This window comes from Ursus arctos, unplaced genomic scaffold (assembly GCF_023065955.2).
Source record: "Ursus arctos isolate Adak ecotype North America unplaced genomic scaffold, UrsArc2.0 scaffold_7, whole genome shotgun sequence".
Taxonomy (NCBI): Eukaryota; Metazoa; Chordata; class Mammalia; order Carnivora; family Ursidae; genus Ursus; species Ursus arctos.
This window is the reverse complement of record NW_026623089.1, coordinates 51869233-51889888: the sequence shown is the minus strand read 5'-3', so window position 1 is coordinate 51889888 and position 20656 is coordinate 51869233. Positions and strand designations below refer to the sequence as shown.

At 41.6% G+C, this 20656-nt stretch overlaps 1 protein-coding gene across 1 annotated transcript in view; it reads left to right on the top strand.

Moving 5' to 3' along the window:
• The first annotated feature begins 1181 nt into the window (after nucleotides 1-1181).
• OIT3 (oncoprotein induced transcript 3) overlaps nucleotides 1182-20656 on the top strand; it is a 31524-nt gene continuing 12049 nt past the window's right edge. The window contains exons 1-4 of the mRNA XM_026504436.4: nucleotides 1182-1439; nucleotides 5454-5828; nucleotides 6633-6740; nucleotides 17463-17585. Coding sequence (XP_026360221.1) covers nucleotides 1379-1439; nucleotides 5454-5828; nucleotides 6633-6740; nucleotides 17463-17585 — 667 coding nt within the window. The 5' untranslated portion in view covers nucleotides 1182-1378. The remainder of the gene's footprint in view (nucleotides 1440-5453; nucleotides 5829-6632; nucleotides 6741-17462; nucleotides 17586-20656) is intronic.

Below are 20656 nucleotides of genomic sequence, written 5' to 3'. Positions count from 1 at the left end.
TTAGAGGAAAGGGGCCACAATAATTTGAATGCCACTTAGCATAGGAAAAAAATGTGATAAGAGATGAGGAAGACAAGTTTGTGAACTACTTCCTAGAACAGTAAATATCCCTTCCCTGGTCATTAGAAATTTGATTAGGACACAAAACATAGATGAGAGAAAGGATAAGAATGATAGAAGCCAAAGCATCAAGTCCAGATAAGATTAGGAGAGAGAATTTTTGGTTTCATTCAGATCTTTCTTTAATAAAGTATTTTTTTAAAAACTTCTGGGGCACCTGGCTGGCTCAGTCGGTAGAGCATGCGACTCTTGATCTCAGGGTCAGGAGTTCAAGCCCCATGTTGGACATGTCCTCCTTTTAAAAAATGGTAAATAAATAAATAAATATTTTTCCCCCTACCCTTCTTTTTGTCCTTCCCTTTCACATTATCTTCAGTAATAGTGCTTGCCAATTCTCAGGAGTCCACACACTATAGAATGTCAGGGAGCTGGCATTCTATTGTCTGGGGACACGTAATATACAGGTCCTTTCATTTTGCCTCTTTTGTCTAAAAATGAAATTCTAGTAAACATCACTTTTTAGTGTTGTTAATTTAATGAGTCGTTCCTAATTGAAGCCCCTACCTCTATCTTAGTGTGAGAATTAGTAAAATAAGTAACATTAACCCATTTTAAATTTGAGGAAGAAAGAAAGGCACTATGAAAACATGAGGTATTGCTGCTTGAATTGGTAGAAACGCAACTTAAACCTGGTTTCTTTAGGAAGTTTTGAGACCAAAGACCATAGCAGAACACACTTAGGAGCTCGCTTCAGGACAGTGTCTGCCCATGCCACACCTTTCCTTACTACTTTTTCGTGTGCTATTGTAAGCTCCTTTACCATCTGACCAAGACATTTCCTAGTGACCAGTTGCAACAATTTGACTTTATCCCTTTCTCATTCCGTAAGCAATGGTGGGGCTGCAACACCATGAAATTAATTCCTAGAAGTCACAAAACAAGATTTTGACATGAGGGGATGTCCCTCATTTAGAGTTCCCTTCTGGATAAGATACTGGAGGCCTTGTTGCAGGGAATTCTTGAGAGAAAACAATAGGAGGATGAGGGATTGTGATGGTTTCCCCCCCCTCCCCAAAGAAAAATATCAATAACCCTGTTGACAGTGTAAAGCAGTGTTTCTATCTGGGGTCAAGGCCAGAGCAATGGACTCCTTATCCCACTCATCCTCTTCCTCTGATAAAGCCCCAGCCAGTACTGTAAAATCTTTTTTCAGGAGAGCCTAGCGGCCTTTTTTTAAAATGTGCTTGAAAAAGAAAGGGACAAAGGACAAGTGGAATTAAGAGGATTTCCAGTCTGTTCTGGTGGCTGGTCCAGAAGGATGCTTCAGTTCCTGCTTCTCACCTGCGTCTTCATCACAATCACACCTGCATCACCAATGGGTGAGTCTTGTGTCAAGTACTTGGCACAATGCACTTTTTGTTGTAGGAATTTGCTATTATGTCCGGATTAAAAGCTATTTTCCAGTATCTTAAATACTGGTTCTAGAATAGTGTAAGAAAACCTATGATAACCTACAATACATATATTTTCAAAGAATTTCTGTTTCATGTTCCCATTAGCCTCTTGCCTGGGCATCCAGAATTTCCATGGATCTGCCATACCCAACAGTTTCCACTAGATAAATATTTCTTGGAGTATGTGTAAAAAGAATTCTAACTTCTTTATATTATAGACACTTTTATAATTCCAACTTTTTTTTTAAGGTTTTATTTATTTATTTGACAAAGAGAGAGAGCCAGCAAGAGAGGGAACACAAGCAGGGGGAGTGGGAGAGGAAGAAGCAGGCTCCCAGAGGAGCAGGGAGCCCAATGCGGGGCTTGATTCCAGGACCCTGGGATCACACCCTGGGCTGAAGGCAGACGCTTAAAGACTGAGCCACCCAGATGCCCCTATAATTCCAACTTTAAGAGCAAAAATATAATCTTTAGAGTTGAGGATAGAGTTGCTTTTTTTTTTTTTTCCTTTAATGAATACAAGGCACTGAATGAAAGCTCTATCCCCATGAAAGGCACAGATCTGGATAAATTGAACTCAGTCTGGACATCTGAAAAATATGACTTTTGCATAGACTGAGTGAATCTTAAACTCTTTCCCTTCTCAGGCTTGGCACAAAAATGGCCAAGAAGGCAAAACAAAGTTTCAATTCCAGTTACTAACACATTTCTCCTTTTTCCAATTGAATTTAAGTTCTAATTGAAAGAGAGGGGAGAGGAGGTTGAGATGGACAGAGCTATCCTTCTTGGCACTTCTGCGTAGCTCTGTCTAGTTGACCCTGATTTATTTCTTTACGATAATTCAGGTCTTGTGCTAGCACCTTCAAGGGTACACATTAACAATAGGTTTGAAACCCTAAAAGATGTGAAAATTAAGGTAATATGGTATCCTGGATGGGATCCTGGAATAAAGACACAGGCAAAAACTAAGGAAATCTAAACTATGGACTTGAGTTAATAATAATAATGCATCACTACCGGATCATTAAATGTGGAAAAGAGACCACACTGAAGTATGATATTTCATAATAGGGGAAACTGGGCACCAAGTATATGGAAACTCTTTGTACTATTTTCTCATGTATGCCCTAAATCTAAAACTGATCTAAAAAAAAAAAAAAGTCTATTAGAAAAGTCTTGAACTAAGTTTAATCACCCTGTATCTGCAGCCAATAACCAGCCAAGACTTTTCTAAGCAAAAATCGCCCCCCACCACCGGGAACTACCACTTCCCTTTCTTTCCATTCTTTATTGCTGACTCTCCCTCTAGTCCCTCCCGTTCCCATCAAAGATCTCCCATCCCACATCTTTTTTATGTTATTTATTTTTTGCAGCCCTTCTAGGACGTTTGACTCAATGCCAGCAGCGAGACAAAGGGAAAACTTCGGGGGCTGGGGAGCAGGGAGGCGGTCTTCCCTGGGAGGAGAGGGGAAGTGAGAGAAAAGGAGGGGAAGGAAAGGAGAGGAGGGGAGGGGGCAGGAAGCAAGGAGGGAGAGTAGGGAGAAGGGAGGGAGAGGGAAGGAAGAACACAGGGAGCTTGCGGACCCAGGACCCAGCCCGAGGGGCGGCATCCCCTCCACCTGGACGACTGGGACGGGAAGGGCAGGGACGCTGCCTGACGTCTGCTCTCCGCACTTGGCCGCCGCGAGGGGCTGGCCCTTGGGGACACGCAGGCGTCTGCGCGTCCCGGGTGGGGGGGAGTCGGGAGGGGCCGCCAGGCAGGAATCCTGGTAAAGACCGAGGAGCTCTCTGGCAGGCCTGGCCCGGACTCAACTTTGAAAGGAACCCTCGGGGCTGTTCTTTTTGAAGGTCTCCCATTTATGGAGTGTGTACTTGAGCAATTTAGGACGCAGTATGCATAATACCGAATTCCAGGCTCCCCACGGAGAGACTGAAGAATACCAGTGGCCAGATTCTTAAAGGTTTGAAAGGGTGGAGAGGAATTGGTTATTTAATGTTAAAAAATATTCCGTGGGGAACTTAAAAAATGTATTTATTTTACAGAAAATAGCCGGTAAATTTCCCCTATTTGGGCCATATGTCCCCTTCAACAAGAGGAAGTGAACTTTTAACAAAGAGCACAAGAAATGACAGTTAAATTTAAGGAAAAACTTTATAAACCATGAAATAGTTATTGAGGGAGGTTTAGGAATTTCTGCAAAAGCCATTAAAAGTTGAGTATCTAACCATTTCTTATAAAAGTAGAGCCAAGGAGATCAACAAATATTTCTATGAATTTATAATCACCTGTGAAATTGCCCTGGAAACCTTCCTTGCTTCTTAAGAGAACCACAGCTGGGAGAGCAGATGAGGGAATTTTTCCCTTTCGAGAGGGGAGAACGTCTGGGTGAGGACATTTCCTGCCCTCAAGTGACATCAAATATGGTCTAGGGCACAGCTGGGATATCTCAGGAACATTTTAAAAGAGAGTGGCTCCTGCCATGTGCAACCTGCAAATGTGTTATTTCCAGAAAATGCAGTAGCCTATTTATTTCCTGTCCCAAACTGTCATATTCTCTCTGGGGCCATTAGCTCTAGGCTACACCCTCCTCTGCATGTGACTGAATTTAGAGAGTGAACTGGAGTTTTAAATGTAGTCTGGGAAAATCCAAAATATTTTCTAGACAACTTACATTTTATGATCATGGCCCATCCACATTTAATTATTGTGCAGTATTTGCTAAAACTGAATTTTCTGCCTACAAAATGTATGGGCCTTAATGTAAGTTCCCCACCTACAATGTCAGGTAAGTCGGCCTCACGTGCATTACAAAGGATAGCACTCTGGCCAGTGTTCCTTTCTAGAATTTCTTGGTTTTATAGACCCTTCCTAAGGACAATTTGCCTACATTACTTCAATGTTTCCCTGAAATTGAGGGAAGCAGTGAGAATATTGGGGTTACTGGTGTCTGTAGTCATTAAAATATTGTTGATGAGATATTTGTCCATGCAATTTATGCACTAAAAATGAATGCTCGAGAAATTTGGCTCTACTTTAGATAGTGATGCCATGGCTGATTGTTTATACACAAAGTTCATATATTTTCAATAAGCTGATGGCATATATACCAACATTCAGCTTGAGAATATCTCTGATAATAATTTGCCTGTATGCTGTGTATTTCAAAACAGCAGACACATGCCAGAGGCACTTTCTTTTCAGTGGAGTGAGCTGTATACCTTCTTAACAAGACAAACCTCCCAGTAGTGCAAAATTTCATCCACAGTCTTGCTTACAAATGACCATCCAAACACTTTTTGAAAATTACCGGAGACGAAGAGCTTACAACACTGCGATAGGCCTCTCCATGACTCTATAGCTGAACTAAAGGTGCCCCCAGCAGTCTGTTCTTGCTCTTGTAACAGAATACCTAGATTTGTGAGAACTGATGCATACTCGTCAGTCTTTTTTTTCTCCAAACTATAGTTGTCAGCTTCTTCCCCAGTTGGTAATTTTTTGACTCCCTTCCAAGTCTGGTCACTTTTCTCTGGACACCAGGTTTGTCCATACTTTCATATAATATAGCCTCCAGGTGAACACAATGTTCAAAATATTTTCTGACCGTTAAACAGAGCTCAGGGAGACTATAATCGTAACTTCCCTTGGTCTGAACAACTATCCTTCTATCAAATGATTATTCTGGATAAAAAGTTTAGTCCAACAGTAGCACTAAACCTTAAGCAGATTGGAAATAATTATGTAAAAGGCATTTATAAAATATGTTTACGTCAACTTAAGGAACCTTAAACAGCTATATGGGAGATTTTCGGGTATTTCTTTCTTAAAAAAAATAAAATAAAATAAAAATCCAAAATGTAAGACCAAGAAGGTGGGCTCAGGCTATCGCCATTGTAATTTGAAACATGACAAGGTGGCTCTGAGTGTCTTTTCATTCCCAGCTCTAGATCCTTGTTCTGCTTACATCAGTTTGAATGAGCCGTGGAGGAACACGGAGCATCAATTTGATGAGTCTCAAGGTCCCCCTCTTTGTGACAACCATGTGGATGGGGAGTGGTACCGCTTCACGGGAATGGCAGGGGATGCCATGCCCACCTTCTGCATACCGGAAAACCACTGTGGAACCCATGCTCCCGTCTGGCTCAATGGCAGCCACCCTCTAGAAGGTGATGGCATCGTGCAACGCCAGGCCTGTGCAAGCTTCAGTGGGAACTGCTGCCTCTGGAACACCACGGTCGAGGTCAAGGCTTGCCCAGGAGGCTACTATGTGTATCGTCTGACCAAGCCCCGCGTCTGCTTTCATGTCTACTGCGGTCGTGAGTACCTTCTCTGTGCTCTTTTTCCTCCCCCGTAAGGCATCAGATGGCATCAGAAAATGCCGTGTGAAATTCAGTGATGGTAGTATCTCAGAGTCTGAATAGCATTGATTTAGGGCCACAGGTAACTTCAGATGGTGATTTCTGTGATCCGTCCTTGGGTTTCTGAAAATGTCCTAAAGAAACGGAAAGGGAGAGGAGCTATGACTCTGATCAGTTCTATTTTGTTTTGTCTTTATTCCATTCAAACAAAACATTAGAAAATGAAGTGTTGATTTGGGTTTTCTAAATAGTGGATTTCCAACATTTTTGAGTGTGGATGACCCCTTTTTAAGATCTATATCAGACATCCGCAGGGTGGCATTGTGTTTAGTATCCATTGATTTTTTTAAATGATGTATAATGGGAAAAAACTACTTGAGATCAGGAATATTTTTAAATGAATTTTTCTATTATTAATCCCATCAAAATCTGTACACATTTAAAAAACGGAAGCACATAGGAGAGTAGGGCAGACACTTACTTAACCTATTAACACTTACTTAACCTACAGCTCATATTTGATGAGGTTTTAGATTCACAGAGACTATCACCCGTGCATCTGAAGTCGGGAACCATTGATCTAAATGACAGATGTCCCTGGGCAGTATCTCTTTCCATTGGGTTACATAAACCCTGAATGATGAGAACTCTCAACGTTGTCCACGAACCGATACCTCATGATTGAACTCATGAGGCTTTCTCATGAATGAGAGTGTCCTCTGGTCCTCGCCCCTCATGCAAGGTTGACTTCATCTTCCACAGATTTTTATGACATCTGCGACGAGGACTGCCATGGCAGCTGTGTGGACACCAGTGAGTGCACGTGCTCTCCAGGGACTGTGCTAGGCCCCGACAGGCAGACATGCTTCGGTAAGAAACTCATCTTGAAGTGGAAACAGGCCATTTATATCAAAAGGACACGTCAAACACTTCCTGACTCAGAGGTCTGTCGCTTTTCTAGTTCGTGTCTCTAAACATTTAGAATGGTGTTTGCCTTTTTTAGGTCATGACTAAAGCCTGAAACCAAATTTATATCATGGGTGGAGACAATCTGGAATTTCACTGTCCACTACAGCAGCCCCTAGCATGTGTGGCTGTGGAGCTCTTGAAATGTGGCTGGTATGACTGAAAAGCCAAATTTTAATTCTATCTAATTTTAATTTATAAACTGATACTTGGCTTAGTCGTTAGAAAACTGAAAATGTTTGGGACAACTTGAGTAACCAACTATACATTTTATGACTCTAAATACAGAGCAAGTATTTCCAATGAAAATTTAGCATCCAAATTGAGATGTGCTATAAATTTCTCAATAATTTTAATATTGATTTTACATTGAGATGAAATGTTTTAGACATATTGAATTAAATAAAATATATTATTAGAATTTTTTAATGTGACTACTAGAAAAATTTAAATTACTTATGTGGCTTGCTTTGTATTTCTGTTGGATAACTTTGGTCTAGAATTATCTAAGGACATACTTCTACAACTTCACTCACATAATTTTGGTTTCTCTGAGCAGCAAGAAAGGGGGGTCAGATTATTTTCTAGGAAATCTAGACTTGTCTACTTGTACACGTGTTGTTATCTGTAACTAGAAGAAAATAGAGTTGAAAAACCCAAGACTGAAGATCATACCTTTTCCCATTATGAAGCTTTTTGTATTCAGACTCAAGTAGATTTCCTTTTTTTAAGATTTTTAAATTTATTTTTGTGAGAGAGAGAGAGAGCACAAGCAGTGGGAGGCACAGAGTGAGAGGCAGAGGGAGAAGCAGGCTCCCCACTGAGCAGGGAGCCTGATGCGGGACTTGATCCCAGGACCCTGAGATCATGACCTGAGTTGAAGGCAGACGCTTAACCAACTGAGCCACCGAAGTGCCAGGATTCAAATAGATTTAAAACACATCCAGAGAGGAAGGGAGGACTGGCCCATACCCACCTCCTCAAGAAGAACAGTAACTGGTCAGCATGGAATGGGGATTAGGTTGAAAGGTATATAAAAATGCTCTTATTTTAGAAAAGCTTTTGTTCTTCAGCCTCCTTAGTGAACCCACTGACCGTCCTATGGAGCAGGTTTACACCCTCCCATGCCAGCTGCTAGCGCTCTTACATGACGGACTTTATGTGATTTAACGCTAAAAGGTTTGGGGTACAGGAGAGCATTGTTCCTGTAATCTTCCCCAACCTCCCTCCTCACCTCGATCTGTCTCTATCTCTGTCTCTGTCTCTCTCTCTTTCTCTCTCTCTCTCTCTCACACACACACACACACACACACACACACACACACGGTGTGCTTGGAAAATCTTTGACGTCATTTTAAGGCAGTTTTTGTTTCATTACTCAGCTTTTGGAGGGTTTTTTGTTTGGTTGTTGTTTTTGTTTTAATATTTTATTTATCTGGGGCGCCTGGGTGGCTCAGTTGTTAAGCGTCTGCCTTCAGCTCAGGTCATGATCCCAGGGTCCTGGGATCAAACCCCACATCGGGCTCCCTGCTCAGCAGGAAGCCTGCTTCTCCCTCTCCCTGCTGCTCCCCCTGCTTGTGCTCTCTCTCTCTCTGTCAAATAAATAAATAAAATATATTTTTAAAATATTTTATTTATTTATTTGCGAGAGAGAGAAAGCATGCCCGCACAAGTGGGAGGAGGGGAAGAGGGAGAGAATCTCAAGCAGACTCCACACAGTGTGGAGCCCAACGTGGGGCTCAATCTCATGACCCATGAGATCATGACCTGAGCCAAAATCAAGAGTCGGACACTCGGGGAGGAGTTAAGATGGTGGAGGAGTAGGGGACCCCTTTTTCAGCCGGTCCCCTGAGTAGAGCTGGATAGGTACCAGACCAGCCTAAATAACCACGGAACCAGCCTGAGACGCAGGATGATGCATCTGGATCTCTACAAATGAACATCTCCAGCGCTGAGTATTGAGGTACCAAGAGGGGAGCTGTAAACCGTGCACGGATATCGGAAGATAAACGGAAGGGGGAGGGAGCCGCCGCGTTTGGGCTCCGGGAAGCGGCAGCCACCTGCACGGGGGAGCGGGCGGACTCACAGAGGGCACCCGCGAGAGAGCGGACTGAGACCGGTGAGCCGTGAACGCGCGCGCCACCAGGCATCTCCCGGAACACCGGAATCCCGGTGTGCTCACGGGATCCAGACTGAGACCGGGAACTCCCGGAGCGCGCACGGGGCGGCTGGCGGGCCACCTGCACGGGGGAGCGGGCGGACTCGCGGACGGCACCCGCGAAACAGCAGGCTGAGACCCTGAACCGGGTGCGCGCGCCACCAGGCTTCTCACGAAACTCCGGAATCGAGGTGTGCTCACCGGGCATAGACTGAGACCGGGAGACCCGGGAGCGTGCGGGGCGGCCGGTGGCTGGCGGCATTAGAAACACAAAGGACAGAGACGCGCCGGCCCTGGAAGTGAGGGCTGGGACGCCGGGTGTGGGGCGCACATCCCGGGACGCTGCAGGGTTGAGCAGCACCAACAGAAACAGAGTTAAAGTGGCCAGAACATCAGTGGAGAACGGGCCGCAATCCCTCTGTTCTGCGACAATGCAGCCTCTGCTGCTCTGACCCTCAGAAGAGGCACAGCAAACCGCCAGGGAAAGCCGCCAGAGAACAAAAGCCTGGAAATACCGGCTCAGGGAGTGCCCATCCCCATCCCCCCTCGCAGGGGACACGGAGACTCTACCCAAACAGGGTTGCCTGAGTATTGGCGCGGCAGGCCCCTCCCCCAGAACACAGAAGGCAGGCTGAAAAATCAAGAAGCCCACAACCCGAGGCGCCTGGGTGGCGCAGTCATTGAGCGCCTGTCTTCGGCTTAGGGCGTGATCCCGGCGTTCCGGAAAGGAGTCCCTCATCGGGCTCCTCCGCTGGGAGCCTGCGTCTTCCTCTCTCACTCCCCTGCTTCTGTTCCGTTCTTGCTGACTGTCTGTCTCCCTCTCTCAGATAAGTAAATAAATAAAATCTTTAAAGAAGAAGCCCACATCTCTAAGATCCCTATAAAACAAGGGGCACGGCCTGGGACCCAGTCAATAATTTTGGGCTCTGGAAACCCCGCAACCTCTCTTCATCAGAATGACAAGAAGGAGAAGCCCCCCCCCAGCAAAGAAAAGACAGTGAGTCAGTGGCCTCTGCCACAGAAGTAACGGATATGGATGTAACCAAAGTATCAGAAATGGAATTCAGAGTAACAATGGTCAAGATTATGAGTAGACTTGAAAAAAGTATTCAGGAAAATATTACTGAGAATATACAATCCCTAAGGACGGAAATGAGAGCGAATTTGACAGAAATTAAAAATTCTATGAGCCAAATGCAGGCAAAACTAGAGGCTCTGACGGCCAGGGTCACGGAAGCGGAGGAAAGGGTTAGTGAATTGGAGGATGGGTTAATAGAGGAAAAAATAAAAATAGAAGATGGTCTTAAGAAAATCCACGCCCACGAATGTTGGCTACGGGAGATTACTGACTCAACAAAACGATCCAATGTTAGAATCATCGGCATCCCCGAGGGGGTGGAGAAAAACAGAGGTCTAGAAGAGATATTTGAACAAATTGTAGCTGAAAACTTCCCTAATCTAGCAAGGGAAACAAAAATTCGTGTCCAAGAGGCAGAGAGGACCCCTCCCAAGCTCAACCATGACAGACCTACACCACGTCACGTCATAGTGCAATTCGCAAATATGAGATCCAAGGAAACAGTATTGAAAGCGGCCAGGGCAAAGAAATTTCTCACGTACCAAGGCAAAGGCATCAGAATTACATCAGACCTGTCTACACAGACCTGGAATGAGAGAAAGGGTTGGGGGAGCATTTTTAAAGCTCTTTCAGAGAAAAACATGCAGCCAAGGATCCTTTATCCAGCAAGGCTGTCATTCAGAATTGATGGAGAAATAAAGACATTTCAGAATCGACAGTCACTAGCCAATTTCATAACCACGAAACCAGCCCTACAGGAGGTATTACGAGGGGTTCTATAAAAGTAAAAAGGCCCCAAGAGTGATACAAAACAGAAAGTCACAGCCAATACAAACAAAGACTTTACTGACAACATGGCAGAATTAAAAGCATATCTCTCAGTACTCAGCCTGAACATTAATGGTTTAAATTCTGGCTTCAAACGCCACAGGGTTGCAGATTGGATAAAAAGAAATGACTCATCCATTTGCTGTCTACAAGAGACTCATTTCAAACCCAAAGATGCATTCAGACTGAGAGTAAGGGGATGGAGTACCATCTTTCACGCAAATGGACCTCAAAAGAAAGCTGGGGTAGCAATTCTCATATCAGATAAATTGGATTTTAAACTACAGACTATAGTTAGAGATGCAGAAGGGCACTATATTATTCTTAAAGGAAGTATTCAACAAGTGGATATGACAATTATAAATATATATGCCCCCAACAGGGGAGCAGCAAGATACACAAGCCAACTCTTAACCAGAATAAAGAGACATATAGATAAAAATACATTAATAGTAGGGGACCTCAACACTCCACTCTCAGAAATAGACAGAACACCCTGGCAAAAACTAAGCAAAGAATCAAAGGCTTTGAATGCCATACTCGATGAGTTGGACCTCTTAGATATATATAGAACACTACACCCCAGAACCAAAGAATACTCATTCTATTCTAATGCCCATGGAACATTTTCAAGAATAGACCATGTTCTGGGACACAAAACAGGTCTCAGCCGATACCAAAAGATTGAAATTATCCCCTGCATATTCTCAGACCACAACGCTCTGAAATTGGAACTCAACCACAAGGAAAAATTTGGAAGAAACTCAAACACTTGGAGACTAAGAACCATCCTGCTCAGGAATGACTCGATAAACCAGGAAATCAAAAATCAAATTAAACAATTTATGGAGACCAATGAGAATGAAAATACAACAGTCCAAAACCTATGGGATACTGCAAAGGCAGTCCTAAGGGGGAAATACATAGCCATCCAAGCCTCACTCAAAAGATTAGAAAAATCTAAAATGCAGTTTTTATATTCTCACCTCAAGAAGCTGGAACAGCAACAGAGGGACAGGCCTAATCCACGCACAAGGAAGCAGTTGACCAAAATTAAAGCTGAAATCAATCAAGCAGAAACCAGAAGTACAGTAGAGCAGATCAACAGGACTAGAAGCTGGTTCTTGGAGAGAATCAATAAAATTGACAGACCACTGGCAAGACTTATCCAAAAGAAAAGAGAAAGGACCCAGATTATTAAAATTATGAATGAAAAAGGAGAGGTCATGACGAACACCATTGAAATTGGAAGGATTATTAGAAATTTTTATCAACAGCTATATGCCAATAAACTAAGCAATCTGGAAGAGATGGAATCCTTCCTGGAAACCTATAAACTACCAAGATTGAAACTGGAAGAAATTGATTTCTTAAACAGGCCAATAAATTATGAAGAAATTGAGTCAGTGATAAACAACCTTCCAAATAACAAAACTCCAGGCCCGGACGGTTTTCCTGGGGAATTCTACCAAACATTCAAAGAAGAAATAATACCTATTCTCCTAAAGCTATTTCAAAAAATAGAAACAGAAGGAAAGCTACCAAACTCATTCTATGAGGCCAATATTACCTTGATCCCCAAACCAGGCAAAGACCCCCTCAAAAAGGAGAATTACAGACCGATTTCCCTAATGAATATGGACGCCAAAATCCTCAACAAGATACTTGCTAATAGAATCCAACAGTTCATTAAAAGGATTATCCACCACGATCAAGTGGGATTCATACCTGGGATGCAAGCGTGGTTCAATATTCGCAAATCAATCAGCGTGATACATCATATCAACAAGAAAAGACTCAAGACCCATATGATCCTCTCAACTGATGCCGAAAAAGCATTTGACAAAATACAGCATCCTTTCCTGATTAAAACCCTTCAGAGTGTAGGAATAGAAGGTACATTTCTCAATCTCATAAAAGCCATCTATGAAAAGCCTACTGCAAATATTATTCTCAATGGGGAAAAGCTGGAAGCCTTTCCCTTAAGATCAGGAACACGACAAGGATGCCCACTCTCGCCACTATTATTCAACATAGTACTAGAAGTCCTTGCAACAGCAATCAGACAACAAAAAGGGATCAAAGGTATTCAAATCGGCAAAGAAGAAGTCAAAATATCTCTCTTCGCAGACGACATGATACTCTATATGGAAAACCCAAAAGAAGCCACTCCCAAACTATTAGAAGTTATAGAGCAATTCAGTAACGTGGCGGGATACAAAATCAATGCTCAGAAATCAGTTGCATTTCTGTACACGAATAACGAGAACGAAGAAAGAGAAATCAGGGAATCCATCCCATTTACAATAGCACCAAAAACCATACGTTACCTTGGAATTAACTTAACCAGAGACGTAAAGGACCTTTATTCTAGAAACTATAAATCACTCTTAAAAGACATTGAGGAAGACATAAAAAGATGGAAAGATATTCCATGCTCATGGATCGGAAGAATTAACATAGTTAAAATGTCCATGCTACCCAGAGCAATCTACACTTTCAATGCTATCCCGATCAAAATACCGAGAACGTTTTTCAAAGAACTGGAACAAATAGTCCTTAAATTTGTATGGAACCAGAAAAGACCCCGAATCTCCAAGGAACTGTTGAAAAGGAAAAACAAAGCTGGGGGCATCACAATGCCGGATTTCGAGCTGTACTACAAAGCTGTGATCACAAAGACAGCATGGTACTGGCACAAAAACAGACACATAGACCAATGGAACAGAATAGAGAGCCCAGAAATGGACCCTCAGCTCTTTGGGCAACTAATATTTGATAAAGCAGGAAAAAACATCTGGTGGGAAAAAGACAGTCTCTTCAATAAATGGTGCTGGGAAAATTGGACAGCTACATGCAAAAGAATGAAACTTGACCACTATCTCACACCATACACAAAAATAAACTCCAAATGGATGAAAGACCTCGATGTGAGACAGGAATCCATCAAAATTCTAGAGGAGAACATAGGCAGCAACCTCTACGACATCGGCCAAAGCAACCTTTTTCATGACACATCCCCAAAGGCAAGAGAAACAAAAGATAAAATGAATTTATGGGACTTCATCAAGATTAAAAGTTTCTGCACATCCAAGGAAACAGTCAGAAAAACTAAGAGGCAGCCCACGGAATGGGAGAATATATTTGCAAATGACACTACAGATAAAGGACTGGTATCCAAGATCTACAAAGAACTTCTCAAACTCAATACACGAGAAACAAATAAACAAATCAAAAAATGGGCAGAAGATATGAACAGACACTTTTCCAATGAAGACATACAAATGGCTAACAGACACATGAAAAAATGTTCAAAATCATTAGCCATCAAGGAAATTCAAATCAAAACCACACTGAGATACCACCTTACGCCAGTTAGAATGGCAAAAATAGACAAGGCAAGAAACAACAATTGTTGGAGAGGATGTGGAGAAAGGGGATCCCTCCTACATTGTTGGTGGGAATGCAAGTTGGTACAGCCACTCTGGAAAACAGTGTGGAGGTCCCTTAAAAAGTTAAAAATTGAGCTACCCTATGATCCAGCCATTGCACTACTGGGTGTTTACCCCAAAGATACAGACGTAGTGAAGAGAAGGGCCATATGCACCCCAATGTTCATAGCAGCAATGTCCACAATAGCTAAATCGTGGAAGGAGCCGAGATGCCCTGCAACAGATGACTGGATTAAGAAGTTGTGGTCCATATATACAATGGAATATTACTCAGCAATCAGAAAGAATGAGTTCTCAACATTTGCTACAACATGGACGGCACTGGAGGAGATAATGCTTAGTGAAATAAGTCAAGCAGCGAAAGACAACTATCATATGATTTCTCTCATCTATGGAACATAAGAACTAGAATGATCAGTAGGGGAAGAAAGGGATAAAGAAAGGGGGGGTAATCAGAAGGGGGAATGAAACATGAGAGACTATGGACTATGAGAAACAAACTGAGGGCTACAGAGGGGAGGGGGGTGGGGGAATGGGATAGGCTGGTGATGGGTAGTAAGGAGGGCACATATTGCATGGTGCACTGGGTGTTATACACAACTAATGAATCATCGAGCCTTACATCGGAAACTGGGGATGTACTGTATGGTGACTAACATAATATAATAAAAAATCATTATTAATAAAAAAAAAAAAAGAGTCGGACACTCAACCGACTGAGCCACCCAGGCACCCTTCAGCTTTTGTTTTAATATAACTTTTGACTAGGTAAGATAGTTGGGTCCCAAATTAAACAGTGTGAAAGGTATACAATGAAATGTCTAGTTCTCTGTCCTCCGTTTGTTCCATTTCTCCCTTCTCCAACCCCATCTCAGGTAATCTCTTATATTATTTTCTTACGTATGCTTTCAGGGTTTCTTCAGGCAAATATAAAAAATGCAAATATATATGTTTATTTACTGCCCTTTTTTTACACCAAAGTTGCATACCATACGCATCTCTTGCTTAACAGTTTATCTTGGACATCATTGCCTAACAGTGCACAGGGGGAACCCCCGGTTGCTGCCTGAGGCCTGTCTGTCAGTTTCAGGGACGTCATGAATTCCCTTAAATTAAAGGCAAAATTTTGTGATAATGTACATATGTCAGTTTTCCTTAATTTTAAAAAAAAATGTAACTTACTTTTAATTCTTCATTTTAAATTCCATAAATTTTTTCAGTCAGCGAGGAGTAAAGGAAAATAATACAACAGGATTATTGGCCAGGATGATAAAATAATATAACTCATGTGCCCAGATTGAACTATAGTTAGTTTTTTTCTTCCTTTGTCTTTTTAATAAAATTTTGAAAATACAAATAAAGCCATCTCACTCCGTCTCCTTTTTCATTTTCCTATTTCACCCTCCAGGAGTAATCACTGTTTTGAAGTTAGTGTATATTCTTCTGGTCCCTGTTTTTATGCTTTTATTATTTGTGTATGTACCCATAAAAATATAGAGCATTGTTTTTGTTCTTAAAATTAACATTAAAATGATACTCCAAGTGTGAGATTTTCTCTAGAGCATACCCATAAAAGTGGAATGGCTGGGACACAGAGTGTCTAAGGCTGTAAATGACAATGAACTCCCAAATGACAATGGCTTAAATCAGTACAAGTGTATCACTCGCTCACATTAAAAAAAAAACCACATTGGTCTCGAGGTAAACCGCCCAGGCTCGGGACAGCGTGTGGCCCCATGCAGGAGAGCTGTCAGCACCTCCGTCACCATCCACTTTCCGGGCCGTAGTGGCTCAAACTAAGAGTCTGATCTTACCCACTGTGGTTTCCATTTCTACAAGTTCTATGTCTGTTTGGTTTCAGTTCTGCCTTGTCTTTTTGCTCACTTCTTTTATCTTGGTTACTCTCCTTTCTTTCATCTGTTTAGTAATTTTTAAAATCCTTGCATTATGGATTTTTCAGGATTATTCTCTTATCTCCAGTTCAAAGCTGCCCATTTGTTATCTTGCCAAGTCATTCTCAAAGTGGATCATTTCCTCCTGTGTCGTGTTTTGTGGCAAACCACCTTCTGCTGTAATTGTGTTTCTGTGGAACCACGCTGACCACCTGCTTTGTGGAGGTCTGACTACGGAGTGGTTTTTCCAATGCTTCTGTCAGGTGTCACAGAAGCTTCATCGGTCCAGGCCACATTTTATACCAATTCCTCAGCTTCGAGTTAAGTTCATACTTCAACCATGGCAAGGCCTGACTTGGGGTTTCTGTTGTTTATAAAGGATTTCCTCTCTCCTGGAGCCTCAGAGAGGGCTTGCTTACTGCGTCCGTGGGCCTTGGGGCAAAGTTCTACTCCCCCTTTCATTCTAGGGATATCTTTTCTGGAGTCGTGGATTTAAGCAGGGTTTCGGTTGCAGGTCATCTCCTCTCCTGGGCCCAAGACCATGCCTTCTGTCACCCTATGGGTGTTTAAACCCCAGTACCCCAACCCTAATACATTTGTTCCCAAGCTTCCCTTTCTTTCTCGAAGGAAGGGGATCAACATTTGTTCCCAGCTATGCATTTTTTAATAGCAAGAGTCCATATCCTTCATCATATTTTTAAAAAGATTAGCAATCATGGTTTAAGTACAATGTGGGAACAGTCCAATATTTAAGATAGACTTCAAGGGCAGTTGTTCATGTTATAACAGAAGACTGCCTCACACAAATTTTTTATCAGCCATTTACTTCCATGATGTAAGTTCCTTTGATGTATTTAAAACACCATTTGGTTTGTAAGTCTGTATTTATTCAGCAAATCTTCGGGCACTCACTGTAGAAGGTGATGTTCACCAACACAATAAAATAGGTGAATCCAGGTAACAAAAAAACCTCCATTTCCCCAGTTTTGCTCTTAAAGGGAATTAATTGGCAAACGAGAAGGGCCTTCTGCTCTCGCAGAGGGCGGGTGGACAAATTACTTGGTTGAGGACATCAGGTTGATGGAAGTGATGATAAGGATCATAGCAAAGAAGTTGATGTATCAACAGGCTCTGAAAAGACGGGAAGATTCTGCTAAGGGGCTTGGGATAGGTTGAGTTGCTCAGCAGTGTGTAAGGGGCGTGGTTTCTCTCCTACAGATGAAAATGAATGTGAGCAAAACAATGGTGGCTGCAGTGAGATCTGTGTAAACCTGAAAAATTCGTATCGCTGTGAGTGTGGCGTTGGCCGCGTGCTAAGAAGTGATGGCAAGACGTGTGAAGGTGAGAATGGGCAAGAAGGGATTCAGATCAAGCGCCCACACTAACCCATTGGCTTACTCTTTGACTGATGTTCATGAAACTGTCCCGCGTTAGAAGAGAGTCAACGTTGGGCTGTGTAAAGAAAAGACCAAAGGGCTTCCCCGTCATCGAGGACAGTCATGTTGCAGGCAGAATTCAGGGTTGATTTTATTTTCAAATTTAAAAGGAGGGAGTTGTTGCATTTGCAAGAGGCAGAGAGCCACTTTTTTTTTTTTTTTTTTTTTTTAAGTAAACTCTACCTTCAATGTGCTGTTTGAACTCACAACGCCGAGATCAGCAGTCACAGGCTATCTACAGACTGAGCCAGCCAGGTGCCCCGAGAGCCACAGTTTAATTTGGGAAATAAAAATGGGGTATTATGTGTTTCTCAAACTTTAATGTGCCCATAAATCATCTAGGATCTTTTTAAAATGCAGATGCTGATTCAGTAAGTCTGGGCTCAGGCAAGGACAGTGCATTTCTAAATAACTTCTAGGCGACATCTCTGCTGCAGATCAAGGAGCATCCCTGGAGTAGCAAGATAATAGAGGCGGTAGCATAACAAATGGTTTATAGCAGTGGTTCTCGAACATTCCTACTAAGAAGAATCACCTGGGTGCTTTCACACCTGGCCCTTCCCAGGACTCTCTCCTGGAAACTTTGTTCAGTGGGGTGAGATGGGCCTTAAACTTTGTGTTTTTACCAAATTCCATTAGGTGAGTCTTACCATCTTGGAAGTTTGGGAAACTGGTTCACATGAAGCCATTATATTCCCCCTCTAGGCTTTGCATTTATTGAAGATTGATATACTGTGGGGGAGATAAGTAACGTCCTTTTTTTTTTTTTTAAGATTTTATTTATTTATTTATTTTAGAGAGAAAGAGAGCATGAGCAGGGGGAGGAGCAGAGGGGGAGGAAGAGGGAGGGGAATAGAATCTCAGGCAGACTCTGCACTGAGCATGGAGCTCCACACGGGGATCGATCCCAGGACCCTGAGATCACAACCTGAGCTGAAACCAAAAGTCAGGTGCTCAACCCACTGAGTCACCAGGGGCCCCACATTGTCTATTTTTAATAGCAGGAAGGCTAGGTACATTTTATATGATTAAGTAATAAAAAAAATTTGTAATGTATGTGAAATAGTTGAAATTGTATACTGTAACAAGGATATAAAATTTAGATAATGTCCCTTCTGTAAGACACATTTGTCCTTGCAAATTATCACAACTAAAATGTCATCATTTCTACTTAAATAAGTCTGAATCTCATGATGTTGGGAGTTGAGGGACCAAAAGGAAAAAAAAAAAACCTCTTTGCAGATTATATAAAGAGATAAATGACTTAATTATTATTTACAGAGGACATATGATTTGTCCCTGAGGCTAATTGAATTTGTAGTATAATACTGCTTATAAGAGTTCACTTTATTCTAGTTATATTCAATATAATGAAATATGACCCCAAAAGGAAAACTTATGGCTAGTTCCCACAACTTATTCCATGCAACAAAGTTTACGTTATTCACTGAAGGACCGTTAGCCAGAATATTAAACTATTGTCCCTCATAATGAGACTAAATGTACTTTAAATTTTATTGAATAAGGGTAATGTCCTGAATCTTTCTTAAATCCTAATTATTTTATGTAATAATCTTTGCATATTTGAATACTAATGAAATGTTTCAAGAGGAACATTTGTAATTATTCATGAACATTTCATTGGAAGTATTACTGTTAATCCTCATATAATTTTAAAACCTAATAATCATGATTGAAAAGTATTTTAACAGAAGATAAAATTTATACACGAGTTATACTTTAGCATTAAATTCATTGAAACCCTTACTTATTTTTAAAGATTTATTTGTTTATTTTAGAGAGAGAGAGACAGAGAGCATGGGGTGGGGGGGGGCAGAGGGAGAGAGAAAATCTCAAGCAGTGTCCCTACGAAGCGAGGAGCCCATGCAGGGCTCCATCTCTCAACCTTGAAATCATGACCTGAGCCAAAATCAAGAGTCAGACATTCAACCGACTGAGCCACTCAGGTGCCCCTGAAACCTTTAAGTTTTATTGATAGTTCAAACATATTTGTTTCTTTGGTTGGTCTGTAAAATAATTATACCTTTTTTTTTAAATAAAAAAATACCTTTTTATTTTTAAGTAATTTTTGTTGTTTTGTTTTATTATGAATGTTCATAGAAGAAAATGTGGAGGAATAAATAAAAGATAACTAAAATGGCCCACAAGCCCACTTGCCAAATGTAGTCAAACATTTTGGAATATCCTCATAAGAGACTTACATCCTTTAAGTCAACTTAGAATTTCAACTTATTTTGTGCTTTGCAGTTTTAGACCTGGAAATATCCTGAGTGAACTTTTACTCCAACCCCTTCCTTTTACAAATATTGAAATTGAGACCCAGAGAAATTAAATGACTTAAGGAAGATAATTCTTGTTGATTGATTTTTCAGATTTATTTATTTATTGTAGAGTACATGCATGAGCAGGGGGAGGGACAGAGGGAGAGCAAGAGAGAGAATCCCAAGCAGACTTCCCACTGAGTGTGGAGCCCTTTGTGGGACTTGATCTTACGACCCTGAGATCACAACCCGAGCTGAAACCAAGAATCAGATGCTCAACAGACTGAGCCACCCAGGTGCCCCAGGAAGATCACTTTTAGAAAAAAAAAAATCCCATTAATGTTGATCTTAACATTTTATAGTATATTTTTATGCTGTCTTCTACATTGTTACATGTCATTTTCAGCTGTTTCAAAAACCCATAGCAATACTTTCATCATTTTTAAGTATCCAGATTTATAAGCAGGTAATAGCCTAAGCTTTCTTAAGTTTTACAAGGATTAATTCACTGTAAATTTACACTCTCTATATGTTTAACAAAAATGGATTCATCCCCAGTTAATTTACTGATGTTCCAAAGAACTTTTTTTTTTTTTTACTATTACTGAACTGAGAATTCTGACTATAACTGGAAATCAGTTTACATCTGTCCCTGAGCATCTGAGATGATTTGAAAGCATTCCCTTTCTTTATC